At 46.4% G+C, this 20,940-nt stretch overlaps 1 protein-coding gene across 10 annotated transcripts in view; it reads right to left on the bottom strand.

The window, feature by feature from the left end:
• The window catches only part of ACSBG2 (acyl-CoA synthetase bubblegum family member 2), a 52,928-nt gene that overhangs the window by 15,838 nt on the left and 16,150 nt on the right, over nucleotides 1-20,940 (bottom strand). For all 10 annotated transcript variants that reach the window (XM_088672997.1, XM_088673001.1, XM_088672993.1 and 7 more), the window contains 8 exons: nucleotides 16,916-16,989; nucleotides 15,044-15,279; nucleotides 13,883-13,971; nucleotides 11,605-11,725; nucleotides 9,842-9,922; nucleotides 7,134-7,283; nucleotides 4,515-4,691; nucleotides 2,331-2,512 (listed from right to left, as the gene is read on the bottom strand). In XM_088672997.1, the coding sequence (XP_088529123.1) occupies nucleotides 2,331-2,512; nucleotides 4,515-4,691; nucleotides 7,134-7,283; nucleotides 9,842-9,922; nucleotides 11,605-11,725; nucleotides 13,883-13,971; nucleotides 15,044-15,279; nucleotides 16,916-16,989 (1,110 nt within the window). The remainder of the gene's footprint in view (nucleotides 1-2,330; nucleotides 2,513-4,514; nucleotides 4,692-7,133; nucleotides 7,284-9,841; nucleotides 9,923-11,604; nucleotides 11,726-13,882; nucleotides 13,972-15,043; nucleotides 15,280-16,915; nucleotides 16,990-20,940) is intronic.

Here is a 20,940-nt window from a genome sequence, read left to right as displayed (position 1 = left end):
AAAACACCACCTTTCCTTCTAAATAGTCTAAGAATGGCGTTAGCACTTCTTTCTGCTAAGGTGGCTGATGCGGTCAAATGTGCTGAGAATTTGGAGTTGTAAGAGAAGGTGATGCCTAAGTATTGGAAGTTCTTAGTTTGATCTATGGCATTTCCCTTCATATTCCAGTTATGTTTCCTAAAGGAGGGGGAAGGGAGGATAAAATGGCAAGGGGGAGGGGCAGGAGACCCAGGCCTCTTTGGAGGAAAAAAAAAAGTGGGATGTAAAAAAAACCACGTAGCAAGCATATGAAACCTTAATGCCTTACACACACACACACACAAAATTCTTGGGGGTTTAAGAAAACCTAGTACTTTAGAAAGTAATGAAAACTGCTGGTATCATAGGAAGAAATGTTGGTGTTGGCATCCTTAGCAATGGCTTGGCATAGTCTGTAAGAGGGACAAACCATGGTTTCTGTATCGGCAAGCAAACCGGAAACTGCGGTTTGGACAAGGAAGTCTGTGGGCTACCTGTCTGCAGCAACTGTATCAAAAACTTCACTCTTGTGGTTTATCACCACAGCTACTCACTTTGGGTTTTAGTAAAGCAAACAGTCTAATTTGTCAGCGCCTAAATTATATCGAGCGCCAGAGAAATTGGGCCACAATAAGGAAATTTTGCCCGTGGTATGCCTATTTTCCTCCTTCCCATTTCGACTTTCTGGCACCCTATCGGCATAACCGAGCAATTCTAAAATATAGACGTGCTTTTACTTTCGCAAGATTGAATGCATTGCCCTCGGCTGTACTTAAGGGACGATTCCAACAGATTCCACACAAAAAACGCCTATGTCGCTGTGGAGATGGCAGTCCCGAATCGGTGGCACATGCCCTTCTGGCTTGCCCTCTTTATAAAGACTTGAGGAATGAGATTATCGCCCCTCTTTTATTGTCCATTCCGGGTCGCCCAGCCACTGCCACAGTGTCCTTTCTCTGGGCAGATCAAGATGAGCAGGGGACAACAAAGGTAGCAAGGTTTTCAGCTGGGGCAATCAGAATAACATCCACAATTTGAATATTGATTCAAACCCCTAAAATGTATTTTATATGTTACAGGTAGGTAGCCGTGTTGGTCTGACGTAGTTGAAACAAAAAATAAAAAAATTCCTTCCAGTAGCACCTTAGAGACCAACTAAGTTTGTCATTGCTATGAGCTTTCGTGTGCATGCACACTTCTTCAGATACACTGAAACAGAAGTCACCAGACCCTTATGTATAGTCAGAGGGTAGGGAGAGATATTACTCAGAAGGGTGGTGGGAATGGGTGACTGGCTGATAGGTGGGGTAAACCTGTTGATGACTGTTAACGACTGCAACTGGTCTTGCAGGAAAAAGCAATGGGTGAGATGGCTAAAGAAAGCTTTATCATGTATAATGAGATTAGAATCCAATGTCTTTATTCAGACCAGGGCTCTCCATGGTTTTAAGCATGGTAATGAGTTGCAATTCAGCAACTTCTCTTTCTAGTCTGTTCCTGAAAATTTTCTGTAATAAGACAGCTACTTTGAGATATTGTATAGAATGTCCTGGGAGACTGAAGTGTTCTCCCACTGGTTTCTCTGTCTTGTGATTCCTGATGTCAGATTTATGTCCATTTATCCTTTGGCGTAGGGTTTGGCCTCTTTGTCCAATATAGAGAGCTGAAGGGCACTGTTGGCTATACATAAGGGTCTGGTGACTTCTGTTTCTGTGTATCTGAAGAAGTGTGCATGCACACGAAAGCTCATACCTATGACAAACTTAGTTGGTCTCTAAGGTGCTACTGGAAGGATTTTATTTTATGTATTTTATATAATTGACTTTTTACTTCTATTCTTTGTATATTGTATTGTTGTTCTATTGCTATGACCAATGGCTGACACAAATAAAGATTCATTCATTCAGCAATGATACATTGAGAAGAAGAATTTGGACTTGATAGCCTGGCTTTCACTCCCATTAAGGAGTCTCAAAGTGGCTAACATGCTCCTTTCCCTTCCTCCCCCACAACAAACACTCTGCCGGGTGAGTGGGGCTGAGAGACTTCAGAGAAGTGTGACTAGCCCAAGGTCACCCAGCAGCTGCATGTGGAGGAGCGGAGAAGCGAACCCGATTCCCCAGATTGCGAGTCTACCGCTCTTAACCACTACACCACGCTATAGGTCATAATATTGAAATGGCAGCTTGGGAGAAATTATGGATCACAGATATGAAATTTATAGTACACTATACATTAGATCCCCTGCTGTTCTGCCCCCGGCAACCCCCAGGGCTCTAGCACCCAATACGACGCCACCACGTTCTTCCTACCCATTGATACGTCTCAGGTTGGTCTCCAGCCCGACCACTTTTGCCCAGGTGGCGATACGCTTCTTCAAGGCGGAGAACTTCAACCCGGCGGCCTTCATCCTCTCCTGCATCTTCTCCCAGACGCGAGGGACCCCCAGGAACGCCGTGGGCCGCACTTCCTTGAGGGTATCCACCAAAGTGCCCTGGCGGAACATAAAATTTCGAGAGAGGGAGCTAAAAGTCAGGTCCTGGGTTCAATCCCCAGGGGGAGACCTGAAGTTTAGATTAGTAAAAACATAGGTAAAGGTAAAGGGACCCCTGACCATTAGGTCCAGTCGTGACCGACTCTGGGGTTGCGGCGCTCATCTCGCGGTATTGGCCGAGGGAGCCGGCGTACAGCTTCCGGGTCATGTGGCCAGCATGACAAAGCCACTTCTGGCGAAACCAGAGCAGCACACGGAAACGCCGTTTACCTTCCCGCCGGAGCGGTCCCTATTTATCTACTTGCACTTTGATGTGCTTTCGAACTGCTAGGTTGGCAGGAGCAGGGACCGAGCAACGGGAGCTCACCCCGTCGCGGGGATTCGAACCGCCGACCTTCTGATCAGCAAGCCCTCGGCTCTGTGGTTTAACCCACAGCGCCACCTGTGTCCCAGTAAAAACATATGTGTAGTAAAAATTAGTAAAAACCACACAGCCTAGGGCAGGGGTCAGCAAACTTTTTCAGCAGGAGGCCGATCCACTGTCCCTCAGACCTTGTGGGGGGGCGAGACTATATTTTGAAAAAAATATATGAACGAAATCCTATACCCCACAAATAACCCAGAGATGCAATTAAAATAAAAGGACACATTCTACTCATGTAAAAACACCAGGCAGGCCCCACAAATAACCCAGAGATGCATTTTAAATAAAAGGACACATTCTACTCATGTAAAAACATGCTGATTCCTAGACCATCTGCGGGTCGGATTTAGAAGGCGACTGGGCCGCATCCGGCCCCTGGGCCTTAGTTTGGGGACCCCTGGCCTAGGGCTTGCTGATCAGAAGGTCGGCGGTTCGAATCCCTGCGACGGGGTGAGCTCCCGTTGCTCGGTCCTAGCTCCTGCCAACCTAGCAGTTCGAAAGCACGTCAAAGTGCAAGTAGATAAATAGGCACTGCTCCGGTGGGAAGGTAAACGCCGTTTCCGTGCGCTGCTCTGGTTCGCCAGAAGTGGCTTAGTCATGCTGGCCACATGACCCGGAAGCTGTATGCCGGCTCCCTCGGCAGTAAAGAGAGATGAGCGCCGCAACCCCAGAGTCGTTCGCGACTGGACCCAACAGTCAGGGGTCCCTTTACCTTTATATGCACTATAAACACAGTTGATAAAATGGAAACACCAGAATAAGGGAGGGTGGGAAGTCAAGAGGAAACTGTGGGATTGGGTCAGGATACGAGAATTTTGGGACATAATATACAACGAACTTAAAAAGATTTTCAAATTATCCCCCCCCCAAAAAAACAGAAGCCTTTCTGTTAGGTATCATGTCCACTGAAATACAAAATAATAATAATAAATTAGAACCATCTATGTATGTGACTACAGCAGCTAGACTCCTAAGAGCAAAAAAAACCTGGTGACTTAATTCTCACATGACTGGCAGGTGAAAGTGATAGAATACTTGGAACTTGCAAAAGTGACTGGGAGAACAAGAGAAAGTAAAGAATATATAAAACAATATTGTGAAAATGCAGATCTCCTGACAGGTTTAGATTGGATCCTGAATATTAAGGATTGCTAGAAACTTACAAAATTTCTATGTGATATGTAATTGATATAACAGGAAGTGCGTATAGGTTAAGAATAGGCAGAAAGCACAATAAGGCAATTCAGAAGTCAAAAGTATGTGTGAAGTTAGAAGACTTGTTAGTGTGTGTGTGGTTGTTCTTGATGTAACTGTGTTTTTTATGTTTGTGTTGTTTTATGTATATTGTTTTGCAATTAAAATTTATTTTTTAAAAAAGAAGAAACAACAACTTTGTGGGGTTGTTTGTTTGTTTTTTAAAAAAAGAAATTGTATATGATGATAAATGTTTTGGAATCTTTTTGGAGATTTAATAAAAATGAAATGGGGGGAAATAAAGCAACCCCCCCCCAGTGCTTCTGTGTGTTCTTGCGGGGCTGTGGGTTCTGGGTTTCATTTTTAAATTTTCCCGAACATCACCTTCAAAGCATCCGGTTGCGCAAAGCAGGTGTTCACTCCAAACGTGATCGGCAGCCAGATGTCGATCATCTGCGCAGCCACGTGGCTGAGAGGCAGGTAGCTGACCACCACCTCCTGACGCTCCGTCGCTTTGCTCAGGCCGACGTAGTCGCCGCCTGCCCGGGCCGTCCAGGTGATCTGCAAAGGCACGGCACTTCAGTGACAACGCAACACACACACACATAATTATTACTTTTATTATTTCCCCAGCTAGCCTGGGCGGCTTCCAGCAAAGTATTAAAATACAGTAATTCATCAAATATTTAAAACTTCCCTAAACAGGTATCTTCTAAAAGTCAGGTGCACTGGTACCTCTGGCCACAAACTTAATTCATTTTGGACGACTGTTCTTAACCTGAGGTACCACTTTAGCTAATGGGGCCTCCCGCTGCCGCCGCACGATTTCTGTTCTCATCCTGAGGTAAAGTTCTTAACCTGAGGTACTACGTCCGGGTGAGCAAAGTCTGTAACCCGAAGTGTTTGTAACCCGAGGTACCACTGGAGTTGTTTACTTCCCTGAGCTCTGATGGGAGGGTGTTCCACAGGGCGGGCGCCACCACCGAGAAGACCCTCTGCCTGGTTCCCTGCAACCTCACTTCTCACAGGGAGGGAACCGCCAGAAGGCCCTCGGAGATGGACATCCGTGTCCGGGCTGGACGATGGGGGTAGAGACGCTCCTTCAGGTATACTGGGCTGTTTAGGCTTTCAAGGTCAGCACCAACACTTTGAATTGTGCCCAGAAACGTACTGGTAGCCAATGGAGGTCTTTCATTACCAGTGTTATATGGTCTTGGTGGCCATTCCCAGTCACCAGTCTAGCTGCCGCATTCTGGATTAGTGGTAGTTTACGGGTCACCTTCCAAGTGACGTAGAGCGCATGGCAGTAGTCCAAGCAGGAGATAACCAGAGCATGGACCACTCTGGCAAGACAGTCCACAGGCAGGGAGGGTCTCAGCATGCGTACCAGATGGAGCTGGTAGACAGCCGCCCTGGACGCAGAATTGACCTGCGCCTCCATGGACAGCTGTGAGTCCTCAGGTGGCAGAATCCCCAGGGGAAGCAGATCCTTCCTCCAAGCGATGCGCTGCCCACCAAAAAGATTTTTTTTAAAAAAAGTAAATTGTATTTTTAAAATAAAATGCTTTTGGAGGAAAAACCTTTCTAAAGATTTTCTATTAAGTTACAATGCAGTCCAGATCATTTAATAAACATGGATACGTATGCTATAATGTCATGGTGTTAGATAGTTTAAATTGTTATTAAGGAAATACAGCGGAAGAGTTGTCCAAATATAAACAGTGAACTTATTAAACCTGACAATGATTTCATAATTGCCTGCCTATGTATTTCCAATAGTATAACCAAATCAGTAATTTTTTTTGATATCACTGTAAAAACTACTCTGAAAATTTATTACTCCAAAAATGAAAACCTTCATCTGGTTGTAAATATTAAGATTGTACCAGCAAGAACAAGTCTTTCTGTAAAAAAGAAGAAGATTTAAATCAAGTCTTACTGACCAGTGATTTAAATCCAATCCACCCTGCTGGATCAGTTGCCTCTACACAGTGCTGGACGTACATTTTGGGGGGCCCTTCGCAGCCCGCAACAAGGTCCAGGTAACCCCTTTTCCAATGGGTGTACTCATAACCACCTTTGCTCACCGGAGCAAGACTGTTTAAGCATATTGCACCGATCCTGGTCTGACTGCACTGGCTCCCAATTAAGTTTCCGGCCCAATTCAAAGTGCTGGTTCTGACCTATAAAGCCTTAAACCAGGCACAGGCAAACTCGGCCCTCCAGATGTTTTGGGACTACAACTCCCATCCTCCCTAGGTAACAGGACCAGTGGTCAGGGATGATGGGAGTTGTAGTCCCAAAACATCTGGAGGGCAGTGTTTGCCTATGCCTGCCTCCAACAGACTGCAATTCCTCAAGGACCGCCTCTTCCCATATGAACCTACCCGGACCCTGAGATCATCTTTTGAGGCCCTCCTTCATGTGCCGCGTCCTCGAGAGGTCCGGAGGGTGGCAACACAGGAACGGGGCCTTCTCCGCAGTGGCTCCCCGTCTGTGGGATGCTCCCCGCAGGGAATTTTGCCTGGCGCCTTCATTATACACCTTTAGGTGCCAGGCAAAAACGTTCCTTTTTAACCAGGCCTTTGGTTGATCCAATTTACATCCTATGCCCTTTTAAAATGTTTTTTTGGGGGTGGGGTGGGGGTGGGGAGGCAAAAGGCAGAAAAGGGGAAATCTATGCAGCCACAGTTGCATGTAAAATGGAAGACACTCCCCCTTCATGCTTTTGGATCTCCTTTGTTTGGGGATCCTAATAAAAAAAGGGGGGGGGAACACGACAGGGTCTCTTGTTGCCCTTCCCCACCAGAGGCACCCACACGTCCCCAATTTCAAAAGGGGCTTAATTATGACCACATTCTTCCTTTTTCACCCATGGCGATTTCTTGCACAACTCAAGTGGCCGGTATCTGATACGGGAGACCAGTTTGAGAACTCGGATTTCATCCCTAGGGGCTGCGACGACTCCTCCGAAAGTTTCCCAAAGCAGCGAATCTCACTTACGTTGTCGTGGCTCAACATGACTCCCTTGGGCTGACCCGTCGTCCCCGAGGTATAGATCAGGGTGCAGCACTGGTTGGGCTTCTGGGACATGATGATTTTATCGAGCTGGTCATCGGAGATGCTGGCCCCAAGCGCCATGAACTCGCTCCACTGCACAAACGAAAGAGACAAAAGGGTAAAGGTTAAAAGGACCCCTGGACAGTTAAGTCCAGTCAAAGGAGACTATGGGGTTGTGGTGCTCATCTCGCTTTCAGGCCAAGGGAGCCGGCGTTTGTCCACAGACAGCTTTCCGGGTCATGTGACTGGCAGGACTAAACCACGTCTGGCGCAACGAGACTGAAACCAGAGCGCACGGAAACGCCATTTACCTTCCCGCCGCAGCAGTACCTATTTATCTACTTGCATTTTGTTTTCTGTTTTTTTAAAATCAATTTTTATTAAATTTTCAATTACAAGCCAATCATATCATATCAATTGTTCCAAATTATACAAATACATATCTATTAAACCAAATATTATACAAAATCATAAAATTTTTGGCTTCCCATGCTTCAAAATCTGAGGATTCTGAGTAACGATTCTTGCTGCCATTCTAGTCCAAATTCCAAATTCTTTCCCTCATTTTAGTCCAATATAATCCCGATCTTTCCCAACAAGTCTATTCTTATTTTTCTTTCTCTTGTCACAGCTTCCGAGATGATTTCAAACAAGATTTAACCCAAAGTCACTGTTTCTGAGAATTTTCTGTCCTATCTACTTGCATTTTGGGCGTGCTTTCGAACTGCTAGGTTGGCAGGAGCTGGGACAGAGCGACGGGAGCTCGCCCCGTCATGGGGATTCGAACCGCCGACCGACCTTCCGATCGGCAAGCCCAAGAGGCTCAGGGGTTTAGACCACAGCGCCACCCATCTCCTTTCTTTAACCAAGAGACACAACCGCAGCCAGGAAGAACTTGATTTAAAAGGGTCTACATTTCCATTTATACCATTTATTTAAACAAGATAAGCAGAACAAGGCGATTCCAGCCCAACTGCACTGGCAAGCTTCTGGGCCCGATCTGAAGTGCTGGTGTTAACCTATAAAGTCTTACACGGCTCAGGACCCCATTAGGGCTGAGTGATATATCTATATACCATCCCAAACCGGTTTGAAGTCCATATCATGATCTTGGTTTCTTAATTATTACCTGGCAGTATACTGTATTGGCCTGAATATAAGCCTCATTCCCCCCCCCCCCAAAAAAAATTCCGACTAAAGCGCGGCTTAAATTTGCGACCTTACAAAAACTGGCTTTTACAATATTGCTGCTGAAAGAGATATACGGTAAAACGGAATGGGGTGTGTGTGCCTGCAGAATTTAAGGGAGCAGCTTATATTTGGGTATTTTCTTTTTTCCCCTCCCCCCCCTTGAATTTTAAAGGTGTGACATATTCGGGCCAATACGGTATTGCAAATCAGGGTGCGTGTTTGTGTGCTATGCAAAAATCACGAAGCAGGGAAAAACGTGAAGCTTCACCCTTGTTCCAGACATTGTGATATATTGGTATATTGTGATGTTTAGCAAAGTTGAAAACCAGATATAGCGCTGGGAAATTGTTATGAATTGAAAAAAAAAGTTTAAACGTACTTCCCCCCACTCCACCCCCCAAAAAACAGAGTCCTTTCTCTTGGCGATAATTCAGACTTAGATTCCCAGGTGTCAGAAAAAGTTTATTTATGCATGCAACAACTGCGGCCCGTGTTTTGTTAGCCCAAAAATGGAAAAAAGAGCGAGGTCCCAACCAAAGAAGACTGGCAACTTAATTTGAGAGAATATGCACAACTTGCAGACTTAACATATACAACAGGCTTCCTCAACCTCAGCCCTCCAGATGTTTTTGGCCTACAACTCCCATGATCCCTAGCTAGCAGGACCAGTGGTCAGGGATGATGGGAATTGTAGTCTCAAAACATCTGGAGGGTCAAGGTTGAGGAAGCCTGATATAGAATAAGAAGAACATACATTTAAAGAAGACTGGAAAACGTTTGTTGAATATATGGGAAATAATTGTGTACAGCTGAAAAACGCCGGCAGCAATAAGGTAAATTCAACAGTGTAAATAAGCCTTGATGGGTGCATTAATGGAAAATCCATTGGTACAGTCGTACCTTGGTTGTCGAATGCCCCGAAACTAGTACGTTTTGGCTCCGAACGATCAAAAAACGGAAATGAATGTTCCAGTTTTTGAAGCCCAGTGTCCAGCGCCGATGCTCCCGCAGCCAATCGGAAGCAGCGCCTTGGTTTTCAAACAGTTCCAGAAGTCGAACAGACTCCAACGCCTTCTGTTCGAGAACCAAGGTACGACTATCGTTTTTGTAAAATATGCAGGGAATTAAGATGTGCAAAATGAACCATGGAAAGAGTAGAAGGGAAGTCACTGATATCTTAAGCATGTAAAAATGTTTATTTGAAATGGTAAAACAGAAAATTTAGTAAAAATTATATTAAAAAAAGAAAAGGAAACCAGATATTGCTAGTCACCTGGGCAAGGGGGCAATGCAGGAGAAGGCAGGGCCAGCAAGGTTTCAAACAGGAAAAAAGGGAGAAAAAGAAGTTGCTGGGGTTGGGCTAGATGACCCCTGGGGTTCCCTTCCAACTCTAAATCTCAATGAAGAACTCAGGGGAGGTTTAGAGAAGGTGGAACAGAAGGAAAAGAGGAGATACTCACGGTGTACAGATTTGGCATTTTCTCCTTGAGCTCTTCTCCATATTGGATGATTGCCTTCAAAAGAGGCAACTGCTTCTTAACCTAGAGCAAGAAAGATCACAGAACTGAGTGGGGGCACCTCAGAGGTCATCCATCTGAGTCCAACTCAGTGCAGGAATCTTGCAGCTTTGCGGTCATTTCCATGAGGAAATCCCTGTGCTCCGATGGCTTAATACACTACAGTGGCACCTTGGTTCTCAAACACTGAAAAAAACCCAGAAGTTCTCGAACGCTTTTCGGAAGCTGAACGTCCAATGCAGCTGTCGGCTATTGTTTCCGGGGCACCTGCACCAATCAGAAGCTGTGCTTTGGTTTTCGAACATTTTGGAAGTCAAACAGACTTCCGGAATGGATTAAGTTTGGCGCTTTTGATTTTGCTATTTATTATGCATTTTTGTTTTTGAGGCTTTTTAGGTTAATTTGTTTTTGTGACTGTGTGGAACCCAGCTCAGCTACCAAGTGATTGATTGATTGTGTGACTGCGGAAATGGATAAAAGCCCCCCCCTCCAAACAATGACTATCATCAGCACAGGTAAGAAAAAAAATAACTTTAACTTTTATCATCTACAATACTGCCTTGTTTTATAGTACAGTGCATTGATTATTGCTTTCATTTTAAGGATCAAGGGTCTCGTTAGATAGTAAAATTCATGTTAAATTTCTGTTTTAGGGGTTGTTTTTCAAAGTCTGGAACGGGTTAATCCGTTTTGCATTGCTTTCTATGGGAAAGTGCGCCTTGGTTTTGGAATGCACTTCTGGAATGGATTAAGTTTGAGAACCAAGGTACCACCATAAATGCAAATTAAATGTTGTGATCGCAGTTTCCCTCGACACGGTAGGGTTTTAGGAGTTTGATTTCAACCCGGGTTACCAAATCTGGTTTTTGCGCCCCCCCCCCTTACGGCCCTAGAAGTATAATTTCTCAAGCTAGGGTACGCCCGAACACTCGAATGCCCACAGGATTGCAGCAAGGCCCCTTCAACCAAGCATGCCGTCTTAAGCAAATCCCAACAGGGCCATCTTAAGCAAATCCAGCGCTGTGGCACAAAGGACCCTCCAGCGCCCCCTCCCTTTCCCCAAGCTGCTCTCTCTCGCCCTGGCTCAGGGTCCCCAGCGCCACCAGCCCAGGCTTCCCACTGCCCCTCACCTGCTGTGCGCTGTCCCACTGCCAGCCCAGGTCACGCCGCCGACCCCTCTCCACCCCAGCCAAGGCAGCTCCCCGCCACCTCCCCAGCCCGGAGCCCGCATGACCCAGCGGCCACCATCCACACCAGACGAAACAAGCATGAGCGGTGATTTCCGGGTCCCGCAGTGCACCGCTTGTTCCCCGGCCGGCTGACCGGTCTACCGCTGCCTCCGCCTGAGCTCTCTCGCTGGGCTCCCAGCAGCCCGAGGAGCAGGAGGCGGTTGCCACGCCGCCACCTGTGCCCCAGGAGTGGTGGTGGTGGGGCGGCGGGCACCAGATGTGGATTAGGTCCCTCGGGAGCCGCTCCCACCGCCGCCGCTCTCGCAGGTGACAGCGGCTCGGCGGGCAGCGGCTGAGGGGATTCCTGCGGGCCGAAGGAGAGGAGGAGGCGGCGGCGGAGCCATAGGGCTCAGCCATCAGCTGTCTGGCGGGCGCAGCAGCGCCCCTGGTGGCCAGGCACCCTGGCGCATTGCGCCACCCAGCCCAGGCCTAGAGACGGCCCTGATGCCCAAGCCACAGCTCACGACTCCACGTCACCTCCAAGATTTTCTGAAGTTGCCGGTCGTTCTCCACCACGATGATATTGGCTCCACAGTTCTCTGCGACATACTGGCAGGCCTCTGGGGAGTTGGTTGTGTAAATGCCAACAGCAAAACCTCTGTGTGTGTGTGGGAAAAAGCAGAAGACCTGTAACCCGGGTGGCAACAGACATCTGAGACGTGGGTTGAACACAGAGGGACGAGGATGCAAACTTGGACACAGACCACAGCCCCGTGCCCTCTTTCCTAGCCCTCCAAATGATGAGCAACAGGCGGTTTTGAACATTTCGGGGGGTGCACAATTCAAAAGCTTCCTTTTGAGGTTGTTCTTGAGCGCTGCAAGCATTGCCAGATTTACATGTAAGCTAAACAAGCTATAGCTTAGGGCTCCACTCTCTTGGGGCCCCCCCAAAAAATGCAAAGGAAAAAACACTGGGTATACATTTCCAAAATATAAGATAAAAAAACAAATAAAACCTACAATTATTATTTCATGTTATAGCAAGTTTCTAGAGACTAGATCATTAGTTTTTGTAAACTGTGTTTCTAACGGAACTTTTGTTATTGCCAAATGCCAATGTGTTGGCATTATTGTTTGTTACGAATAAAAAAATCATTTTAAGTTCGAGCTTCATAATTATTTCATTATTAATGTACTTCTTAATTGTATTTCAGTTCAACAATTCCTTTGATAAAATACATATTTTGTTATGTGCAAATGGCTTGAGATACCTATTAGGTCCATCAATGACCATCTAGCATATATTCAACACAAAAAACAGCAGCAATTTGTTGTTGACAAAGGACAGCTGGACATAGAAAGCATAGCTGCCAAGTTATCCCTTTTTTTAAGGGATTTTCCCTTATGCTGAATAGGCTTCCTCGCGAGAAAAGGGAAAACTTGGCAGCTATGATAGAAAGGGCCCCGTTACCTTCAGTAGCTTAGGGCAGTGTTTCCCAACCAGTGTGCCTCCAGATGTTTTGGGACTACAACTCCCATCATCCCTAGCTAGCAAGACCAGTGGTCAGGAATGATGGGAGTTGTAGTCCCAAAACATCTGGAGGCACACTGGTCGGGAAACACTGGCTTAGGGCTTCAACAAACCTAAATCCGGCTTTGGCTGCAAGGATTTAAATGGAGACTTGGCGAGGATTTAAACGGAGACTCCTGCTTTTCACGCGGGTGCCGGGTTCAATTTCAGATGCCTCCAGGTAAGGCTGGAAAAGGCATCAAGTCCTTCCCTGCTCTGAAACCCCCAGAGCGCTGCTGCAAGTCAGTGTGGCAGCAGTGATCAACAGGTGGACCACTGTGGTCTGGGCTCTGCGAAAGGCATGCTATTTCAGTGAACTGCCCTGAAATCTGGTCTTCCCCAAGCGGCACAGGGTAAAGTTGTTCCGCAGAGCAAGTTGGAAGCCCGGCAGGTGGGAAAGGGAGGCAACTAAACAAATTTAGTTAGGCATCCCAAGTGGCCCATCTTAAGGCAGCAGGAATCCTTCGATGAGCCAAGGGATTAGAAGCGAGCAGGTTTCTCAAGTTGATGGGACTATGCCGAAATGGCAAAAATGACCGGGGGAAAAAAATCAGAAATCAGGAAGACTGAAATTTTAATAAGGAATTGGGGGGGGATTATAATCCAGGCATAGGCAAAGTCGGCCCTCCAGATGTTTGGGACTACAACTCCCATCATCCCTGACCACTGGTCGTGTTAGCTAGGGATGATGGGAGTTGTAGTCCCAAAACATCTGGAGGGCTGAGCTTGCCTATGCCTATCGCACACTTCTTCAGATACACTGAAACAGAAGTGTATCTGAAGAAGTGTGCATGCACACGAAAGCTCCTACCTATGACAAACTTAGTTGGTCTCTAAGGTGCTACGGGAAGGAATTTTGTTGTTGTTGTTGTTTTGACTACGTCAGACCAACACGGCTACCTAGCTGTAACCTATCTTAAAAACCATTGTAAACAGCTAAAACCCTTCGTGGGATTGGAACAAGTTTAATGGTGAATTTTGGATATCATGGAGATGTAAAAGATTTGGACTGTATTATAAAAGATGCAGGAGGAAATGATTGACAATAGGTTCCACAAAGGGGAGGGGGGGAAGTCCTAGAGATTCTATGGAACCTTGTTTTTATATTGTTGGTTGATAGGAGATTGAAAAATTTAAATTTGAAAAAAAACACAAATAAATTTACAAAAAAGAAAAGAAGAAACAGCAAGGAGGTTCTAGTCCCGTTCGGAGTTACGCTTCCTCTTTCAGAATGGTCAAACTCACCCAGCCAGAATCGCTCCGATGTCTGCTATGAACCATTCGGCGGAATTGAATCCCAGAATGCCAACCCCATGAAAGCGTTCCAGGCCCAACTGCAACACAAAGAGGAGAGACTCGGGTAAGACAGCATCTTCCCAAACGCACCCATTTTTTGGCAAAGATGTTTAGGAAAGAAAGTAACAGATGTTGGAGATGTAAGGAAAAGGAAGGAACATTTTATCATATGTGGTGGGAATGCAAATGCATTAAAAAACATTGGGAAGTGATATACAATGAATTGTAAAAAAAAAATCATTGATTTTTATCCACCCTGCAATGAACTGAAAAAAAAATTGTTTGAAATAACTTTTGTTAAAAAAAACCAGAAGCCTTTTTGTTAGGAATTGCAGGTGCAGAGATACTGAAGGAACTGAAAATAGTGTTTATATATGCTACAACAGCTGCAAGGATGCTTCTTGCCCAGAGTTGGAAAGACGACAAGATATCTACTAGGGTGGACCGGCAGATGAAATTATTGGACTACGCAGAGATGGCAAGACTAATTGGGAAAACCAGAAGCCAGGAGGATCAAAACTTCAATAAAGGATGGGACAAATATACATATAGTATCTGAAAGACCACTGTAAACACTTGCAACTCTTGGGCAGGTTTTAAATAGCTCTTGCAATGTTACGCAGATTTTGGATACAATGGAGGACTGTAAATTAGATGGACTTATAAAACACAGTTTTTTTAAAAAAAAATTTATTCAAAGAACCCACGGAGGGGAGGAGGGAAGTCTTCAGATTTGCAAGAATTTTGTGTGATTTCTATTATTTGTGATTATGAGTGTGAACGGAGTTGTAAAATCGAACAAAAATTATATATAGAAAAGAGAATATACAGTTTCTGCCCTCAAAAGAGGCCGCCCGTTTGTGGTGGCTTAAATACGCTATCAGAGCAATTTTATTATTTATACCCCCGCCTGTGTGGCTGGGTTTCCCCCAACTAAACAGAGACTGGGAAGCTCTAGGTCCCAAATTCTCAGAGAGTTGGGCAAGCCTGGGGCCATTTATCTACTGTATCTTTTAGCCTGGCCTACCTTGCAGGATCCCTGTGAAGGTAAAGGGAAGAAGATGGGGGATCAAAAAAAAAGAGATGCTTTGTCCCCACAAACCCCCAAACCTTTAGAAAGCTCTTGGCGGCTCCCCGGCATTCCTGGTAGTATTGCTTGTAAGTGATTTTGGTCCATTTGCCATCCTTCTTGGAGGACAGGGCGGGATAGTCGCCAAACTGAGCGACGGAGTTCAGAAGAAGTTCATTAATCGTGATGGGGGTCTCACACCCGATTCCGCTTTCGTCCATCCTCAGCAGAACTTCCCCATCCCTTTTGGAGGTCCATATTCCTACAGAAGGGGAAGCTGGGGTGTCCATGGGAGAGAGAACAAGATGGAGGGGGGAAAAACAGGGGCCATAAAAAAAGTATTAAATGGGCAGCCTAAACAAGTCCTTCAAGCATTAAAATGGGCATCATAGGAATCCTGGCTAATGGATCATCAACTGTTCTGACTTGCGGGTTTTTATATACAGTGGTACCTTGGGTTCTCAAACTTAATCCGTTCCATAAGTCCGTTCCAAAAACAAAGCGTTCCAAAATCGAGGCGCGCTTTCCCATAGAAAGGAATGCAAAATGGATTAATCCGTGCCAGACTTTTAAAAACAACCCCTAAAGCAGCAATTTGACATGAATTTTACTATCCAACAAGACCACTGATGCATAAAATGAAAGCAATAAACAATGTACTGCAGTCACATAATCAGTAGCTGAACTGGGATCCACACAGTCAAAGAAAGAGCCGCAAAAACTAAAACTCAAAATAAATAGCAACAACAGACGGAGGTGGGCAGGAGCTGGGACCAAGCAACGGGAGCTCACCCCGTTGCAGGGATTCTAACCACCGACCTTCTGATCAGCAAGCCCTAGACCAGGGGTCAGCAAACTTTTTCAGTAGGGGGCCGCTCCACTGTCCCTCAGACCTTGTGGGGGGCCGGACTATATTTTGAAAAAAAAATATGAATGAATTCCTATGCCCCACAAATAACCCAGAGGTGCGTGGGTTGCTGGTGTTAGCATAAATCCTATACATGGATCATCAGCTGCATGTGACTGACTGATTGTTTACATATGACTGCTGGATATAACCCGATCTCCTGTCATGTGATGCTCTTTCTTCACACTTTGCTTTCGCTTCTGACTGAGAGGAGATGGCAGAACGCTTCTGCATCTCACTGTGGTTAAACCACTGAGCCTAGGGCTTGCTGATCAGAAGGTCGGCGGTTCGAATCCCTGTGACGGGGTGAGCTCCCGTTGCTTGGTCCCAGCTCCTGCCAACCTAGCAGTTCGAAAGCACGTCAAAATGCAAGTAGATAAATAGGAACCGCTACAGCGGGAAGGTAAACGGCGTTTCCATGTGCTGGTTTGCCAGAAGCGGCTTTGTCATGCTGGCCACATGACCTGGAAGCTATACGCCGGCTCCCTCGGCCAATAATGTGAGATGAGCACGCAGCCCCAGAGTCGGTCACGACTGGACCTAATGGTCAGGGGTCCCTTTACCTTTATAATAAAGTAGTTTAGCAACTACAAAATGTGTGCTGTCTTCTTTAACCAGAGGGGTCGCAGCACAAGAACACTGGGCTGTGGGCCTAGTATTCTAACAGCTGGTACCCGGGGCGGGGAAAGTGTTTCGCCCCCCTGGTGGACTGGGCAGCCGGGCTGGAGGTGCACGCTGTTGGGCGGGGGCGGGTAGTGGGCACAACCCTGCCCCATTGTATTGCAGGGAGAAATCCAGAACTGAAGCACGGCGCCATCAGAGGTTGGGGATGACGCCTGAATGTCTTCTGCCTGCCCGGATGCTGCTCTGCAGGAACTCAGCCACGCAGCCTCGATAAGGGAGCCTGCCGTGCCCCTCTCAGAATTCTGCACCTACACCACTGTCTCAAACCCGGCTTGCCCCCCCCCCCAGCGTGCAACAGACACACCAGAAACCTTTTGCCTACCTTTGGACCGGAACATCTCTGCCGCTGGCGAATCTGCTTCTTCTGCCGCTGGTGGTGGGTGGTGGTTTTCAAAGCTGCGGAGGGGACAAGACAAAACAGATCACTGCAGCAATGCGACCCGAACCAGATTAAGTTGTTTTTCACCACATTCCCTGAACGGTATCCCCACCCCAACCCACCCTGGGGCACTCTATTTAATCTTTCGCGAAAGTGGGATTTCAGGCACAGTCCTCTCTGTCGGAGGACGCCTTTCTGCAAAAAAATATAGAGGGATTTTTGCTCTAATTTACTGATGGGGAGCAGGATCCTCCGCAATCTACCGTGTTTCTCCAAATACAAGACACTGTCTTATATTTTTCCCTCAACACCCCCCCCCAACCACTATGGCTTATTTTCAGGGGATGTCTTATTTTTTTTATTAAGTACGGTGCAGTTTAACCTACAAGGTTAAACTGCCTATCACTATGGCTTATATTCCTTGAATGCTTAAAAATCCTGCTATGGCTTATTTTATGGCTACGTCTTATTTTCGGAGAAACAGGGTAGTTACTAGAAGCAAAACAGCAATATAAAAGCAGCCTGGTAAAACTTCAAAAAGGTGTTTTTTTTTCTTTTTAAGTCAAAGGAACCAATAAGCTTCCTTTAATAATTTTTTTAAAAAGCCAGGATGCATCCTAGAGGGCCCCCCCCCAAACTGCCTTCAACATTTTAAAAAAATGATATAAAAATTATACATAGAAATAAATAAAAATCAAAATTATTATTTTATCTGGCTCCCCAGCCACTCTGGGCGGCTTTCAACAGGATATTAAAAACACAATAAAACATCATTAAAAACACAATAAAACATTGTTTGCAAACATTGCAAAGCTGCGCTCAGGTTATGCAAAGCTGCCCCTTTTCCACGACCCAAGGCGCACTTGCACCAGGCCCCCTCGCCATGTTGCAAAAGAAAAGCATCTTGTATAAACAATGATGCCTCAACCTGTGCTAGCAAAAGAAATGGGGGGGAGGGGGGAGACTGATCATGCCAGTGTTTAGCCACAGACGCACCCTGCCTCCTCGCTGCTCCCAACTCTCCGAAACGGAAGCTGGGTGATGTTCTGTCTTCAAGCGCCTTCTTCCCATGTCAATGTGGCATATTTCGTCCCCCTCTTTCAGGCTGTGGGGAGGGAACAAGTGCCGCGGGGATATTTCCTTCCTCCGTTCTTTTCTGGCACCGGCCTTTGGAAAGCTTGCCCCCTCCCCCTGCCCGCTCCCCCCCAGGGTGTTTCTCCGGCAGAGGTCTTCCTGCCACTGCAGGCCAAAGGGGACCCCCCCCCTTCTAGAATGCTGCGCTTGTGATGTCGCCGCCAGAACCTCAGCCTCCCGTGTCCCAGGGTTCCACCCTTTGTGGGTCCTGCAGACCTAGTAGCAGTGCAGTCCGAAGCCACAAGGCAACACATTCGAGAGCAGGGATTGATCGCCGGAAAGACAACAGGAGCATGCATCGCCAGACATAGCTCAGTCGGTAAAGCATGAGACACCCGCTCTCAGGGGCGTGGGTTCGAGACCTACGTTGTGCGACTGTCTGGATGTGGTCAGAGGATGGGGGGCGGCTAACAGATTGAGGTTGAATCCTGACTCAAGACGGAAGTATTGTTTTGGGGCATGGAGCAGGCAGGTTTGGAGGACTCCCTGGTCCTGAATGGGATGACTGTGCCCCTGAAGGACCAGGTGCGCAGCCTGGGAGTCATTTTGGAATCACAGCTGTCCATGGAGGCACAGGTCAATTCTGCGTCCAGGGCGGCTGTCCACCAGCTCCATCTGGTACGCAGGCTGAGACCCTCCCTGCCCGCAGACTGTCTCGCCAGAGTTGTGCATGCTCTGGTTATCTCCTGATTGGACTGCTGCAATGCGCTCTATGTGGGGCTACCTTGGAAGGTGACCCAGAAACGACAACTAATCCAGAATGCAGCAGCAGTCCCAGGAAGAATGTGTACAAAAACTTACGGAATATGCAGAAATGGCGAAACTTACTGGAAGAATAAGAAATTGATATAAAGTTTTTATAAAAGACTGCAGATGTTTTTTTTTGAGTATTTACAGATAAATTGTAAACAGATGAGAACATTGGCAGGATCATTGCAATAACCTGAAGTTTCGCAAGAATAAGCCGAATCAGCAAATTAAGTTAATCTGGATATGTAGAAGATATTAAAAATAAATTTAAGGAACCACAGAAAGAGGGGGAAGGAAGTCACGTTTTGAAATGTCCAATTGATTGTAGAATTAGTGAAATGTATAAACCTGAAAAGTATAAATAAATAAAATTATATATGTAAAAAAAGTGCTGCAGAACCAAGTTTGGGGAACTGAGCTAAAAGGACCAATTGGCCCGATGTTCCACGAAACAGCCTTCCTGTGTTCCGAAGTAAAACCATTCTTTCCACCCACGCATCCTGCGCCTCTCCACTGTCATCTGACAAAGTTGACTCGGTCCCACAAATAGCTCAAAGCCACAAAAATGTGGCTGAAGGTTTTCAAGTAGGACAAGATTCCTTTGTTGCCTTCATCAGCCCCTCAGATCTCAAGAGAAGGGAACATTGAGAAATTGAGCTGATTTATGGTGCGTTGAGGAAGAGAGAGGTTGGCCAGCTTTTCCCAAGATGCCACAGGCACCAAGAGCACGCAACCTTCCCTGGAAAATGTTGATTGAACCCCAGCGGCATAAGAATTCCTTCTTGGGATTGAAAGAATTCTCTCCTCTTAAAAATATGAATGGTCCATGTCACCATTAAGAAACAGGCCAATATGTACGCGGGCCGCCCTTGGATCAAGTGACTTTTCTTCTTTTAAGTTCTTTTCTTCTTTTAAGTTCTCAAAGCTCTTAACTGAGCTCAAGGTTGTCCTCTGAACGAGCCAGATGTTTAACTGAAAATTGATCACAACCAGTCCATCCTTTGAAAAATAAGACTTTAGAGCCGTCTTGCCCAGAAATGGCAACTAGACATTCCTTTTTGGCAACTGTAACCTTGGTTTAAGGAGACATTTGGTGACTAGCTTATATATCTGAGTTTCTAGTAGTAGTAGTAGTAGTAGTAGTAGTAGTAGTAGTAGTAGTAATAATTTATCATAATTTATCATTCATATCCCACCCATCTGGCTGGGCTTCCCCAGCCACTCTGGGCAGCTTCCAACAAAATATTAAAAATACAATACAGCATCAAACATTAAAAACTTCCCTAAGGAGGGCTGCCTTCAGATGTCTTCTAAAAGTCTGATAGTTGTTTATTTCCTTGACATCTGACAGGAGGGCGTTCCACAGGGCGGGTGCCACCACCGAGAAGGCCCTCTGCCTGGTTCCCTGCAACCTCTCTTCTCGCAGGGAGGGAACCGCCAGAAGGCCCTCGGAGCTCGACCTCTGTGTCCAGGCTGGAAGATGGGAGTGAAGACACTCCTTCAGGTATACTGGGAGAAACCTTTCTTAAATCTTGGAGGAATTAGAGGACCACTGAAGGTTAATAGGCATGATGGTTATTCTCTTCCAAACACCACTTGCTGGAAACCGCAGGAGGGGAGAATTCTTTTGTGCTGGTTTCCCCCTGGTTGGCCACTGTGAGAACAGGATGCTGAACATGGACGTGATCCTGCAGGCTGTTCTTAAGGGGGTTGATTTCAAATATCACCCCCCCTACAGGAGGTGGGTTTAGATGTGAACATTCTTTAACGTGGTCCCGGTGGAAGGCAGGGCCAGGGGTGGAGACGCTCCTTCAGGTATACAGAGCTGAGGCCGTTTAGGGCTTTCAAGGTCAGCACCAACCCTTTGAATTGTGCTCAGAAATGTACTGGGAGCCAATGTAGATCTTTCGGGACCAGTGTTATATGGTCTTGGCGGCCGCTCCCAGTCCCCAGTCTAACTACCACATTCTGGATTAGTTGCAGTTTCCAGGTCATCTTCAAAGGCAGCCCCATGGAGAGTGCATGGCAGTAGTCCAAGTGGGGGATAACCAGAGCATGGACCGCTCTGGAGAAACAGTCTGCAG

Source organism: Zootoca vivipara, chromosome 6, assembly GCF_965207765.1.
Source record: "Zootoca vivipara chromosome 6, rZooViv2.hap1.1, whole genome shotgun sequence".
NCBI classification, from domain to species: domain Eukaryota; kingdom Metazoa; phylum Chordata; class Lepidosauria; order Squamata; family Lacertidae; genus Zootoca; species Zootoca vivipara.
The sequence above is the reverse complement of the archived record's forward strand: the minus strand, read 5'-3'. Positions and strand labels throughout refer to the sequence as shown.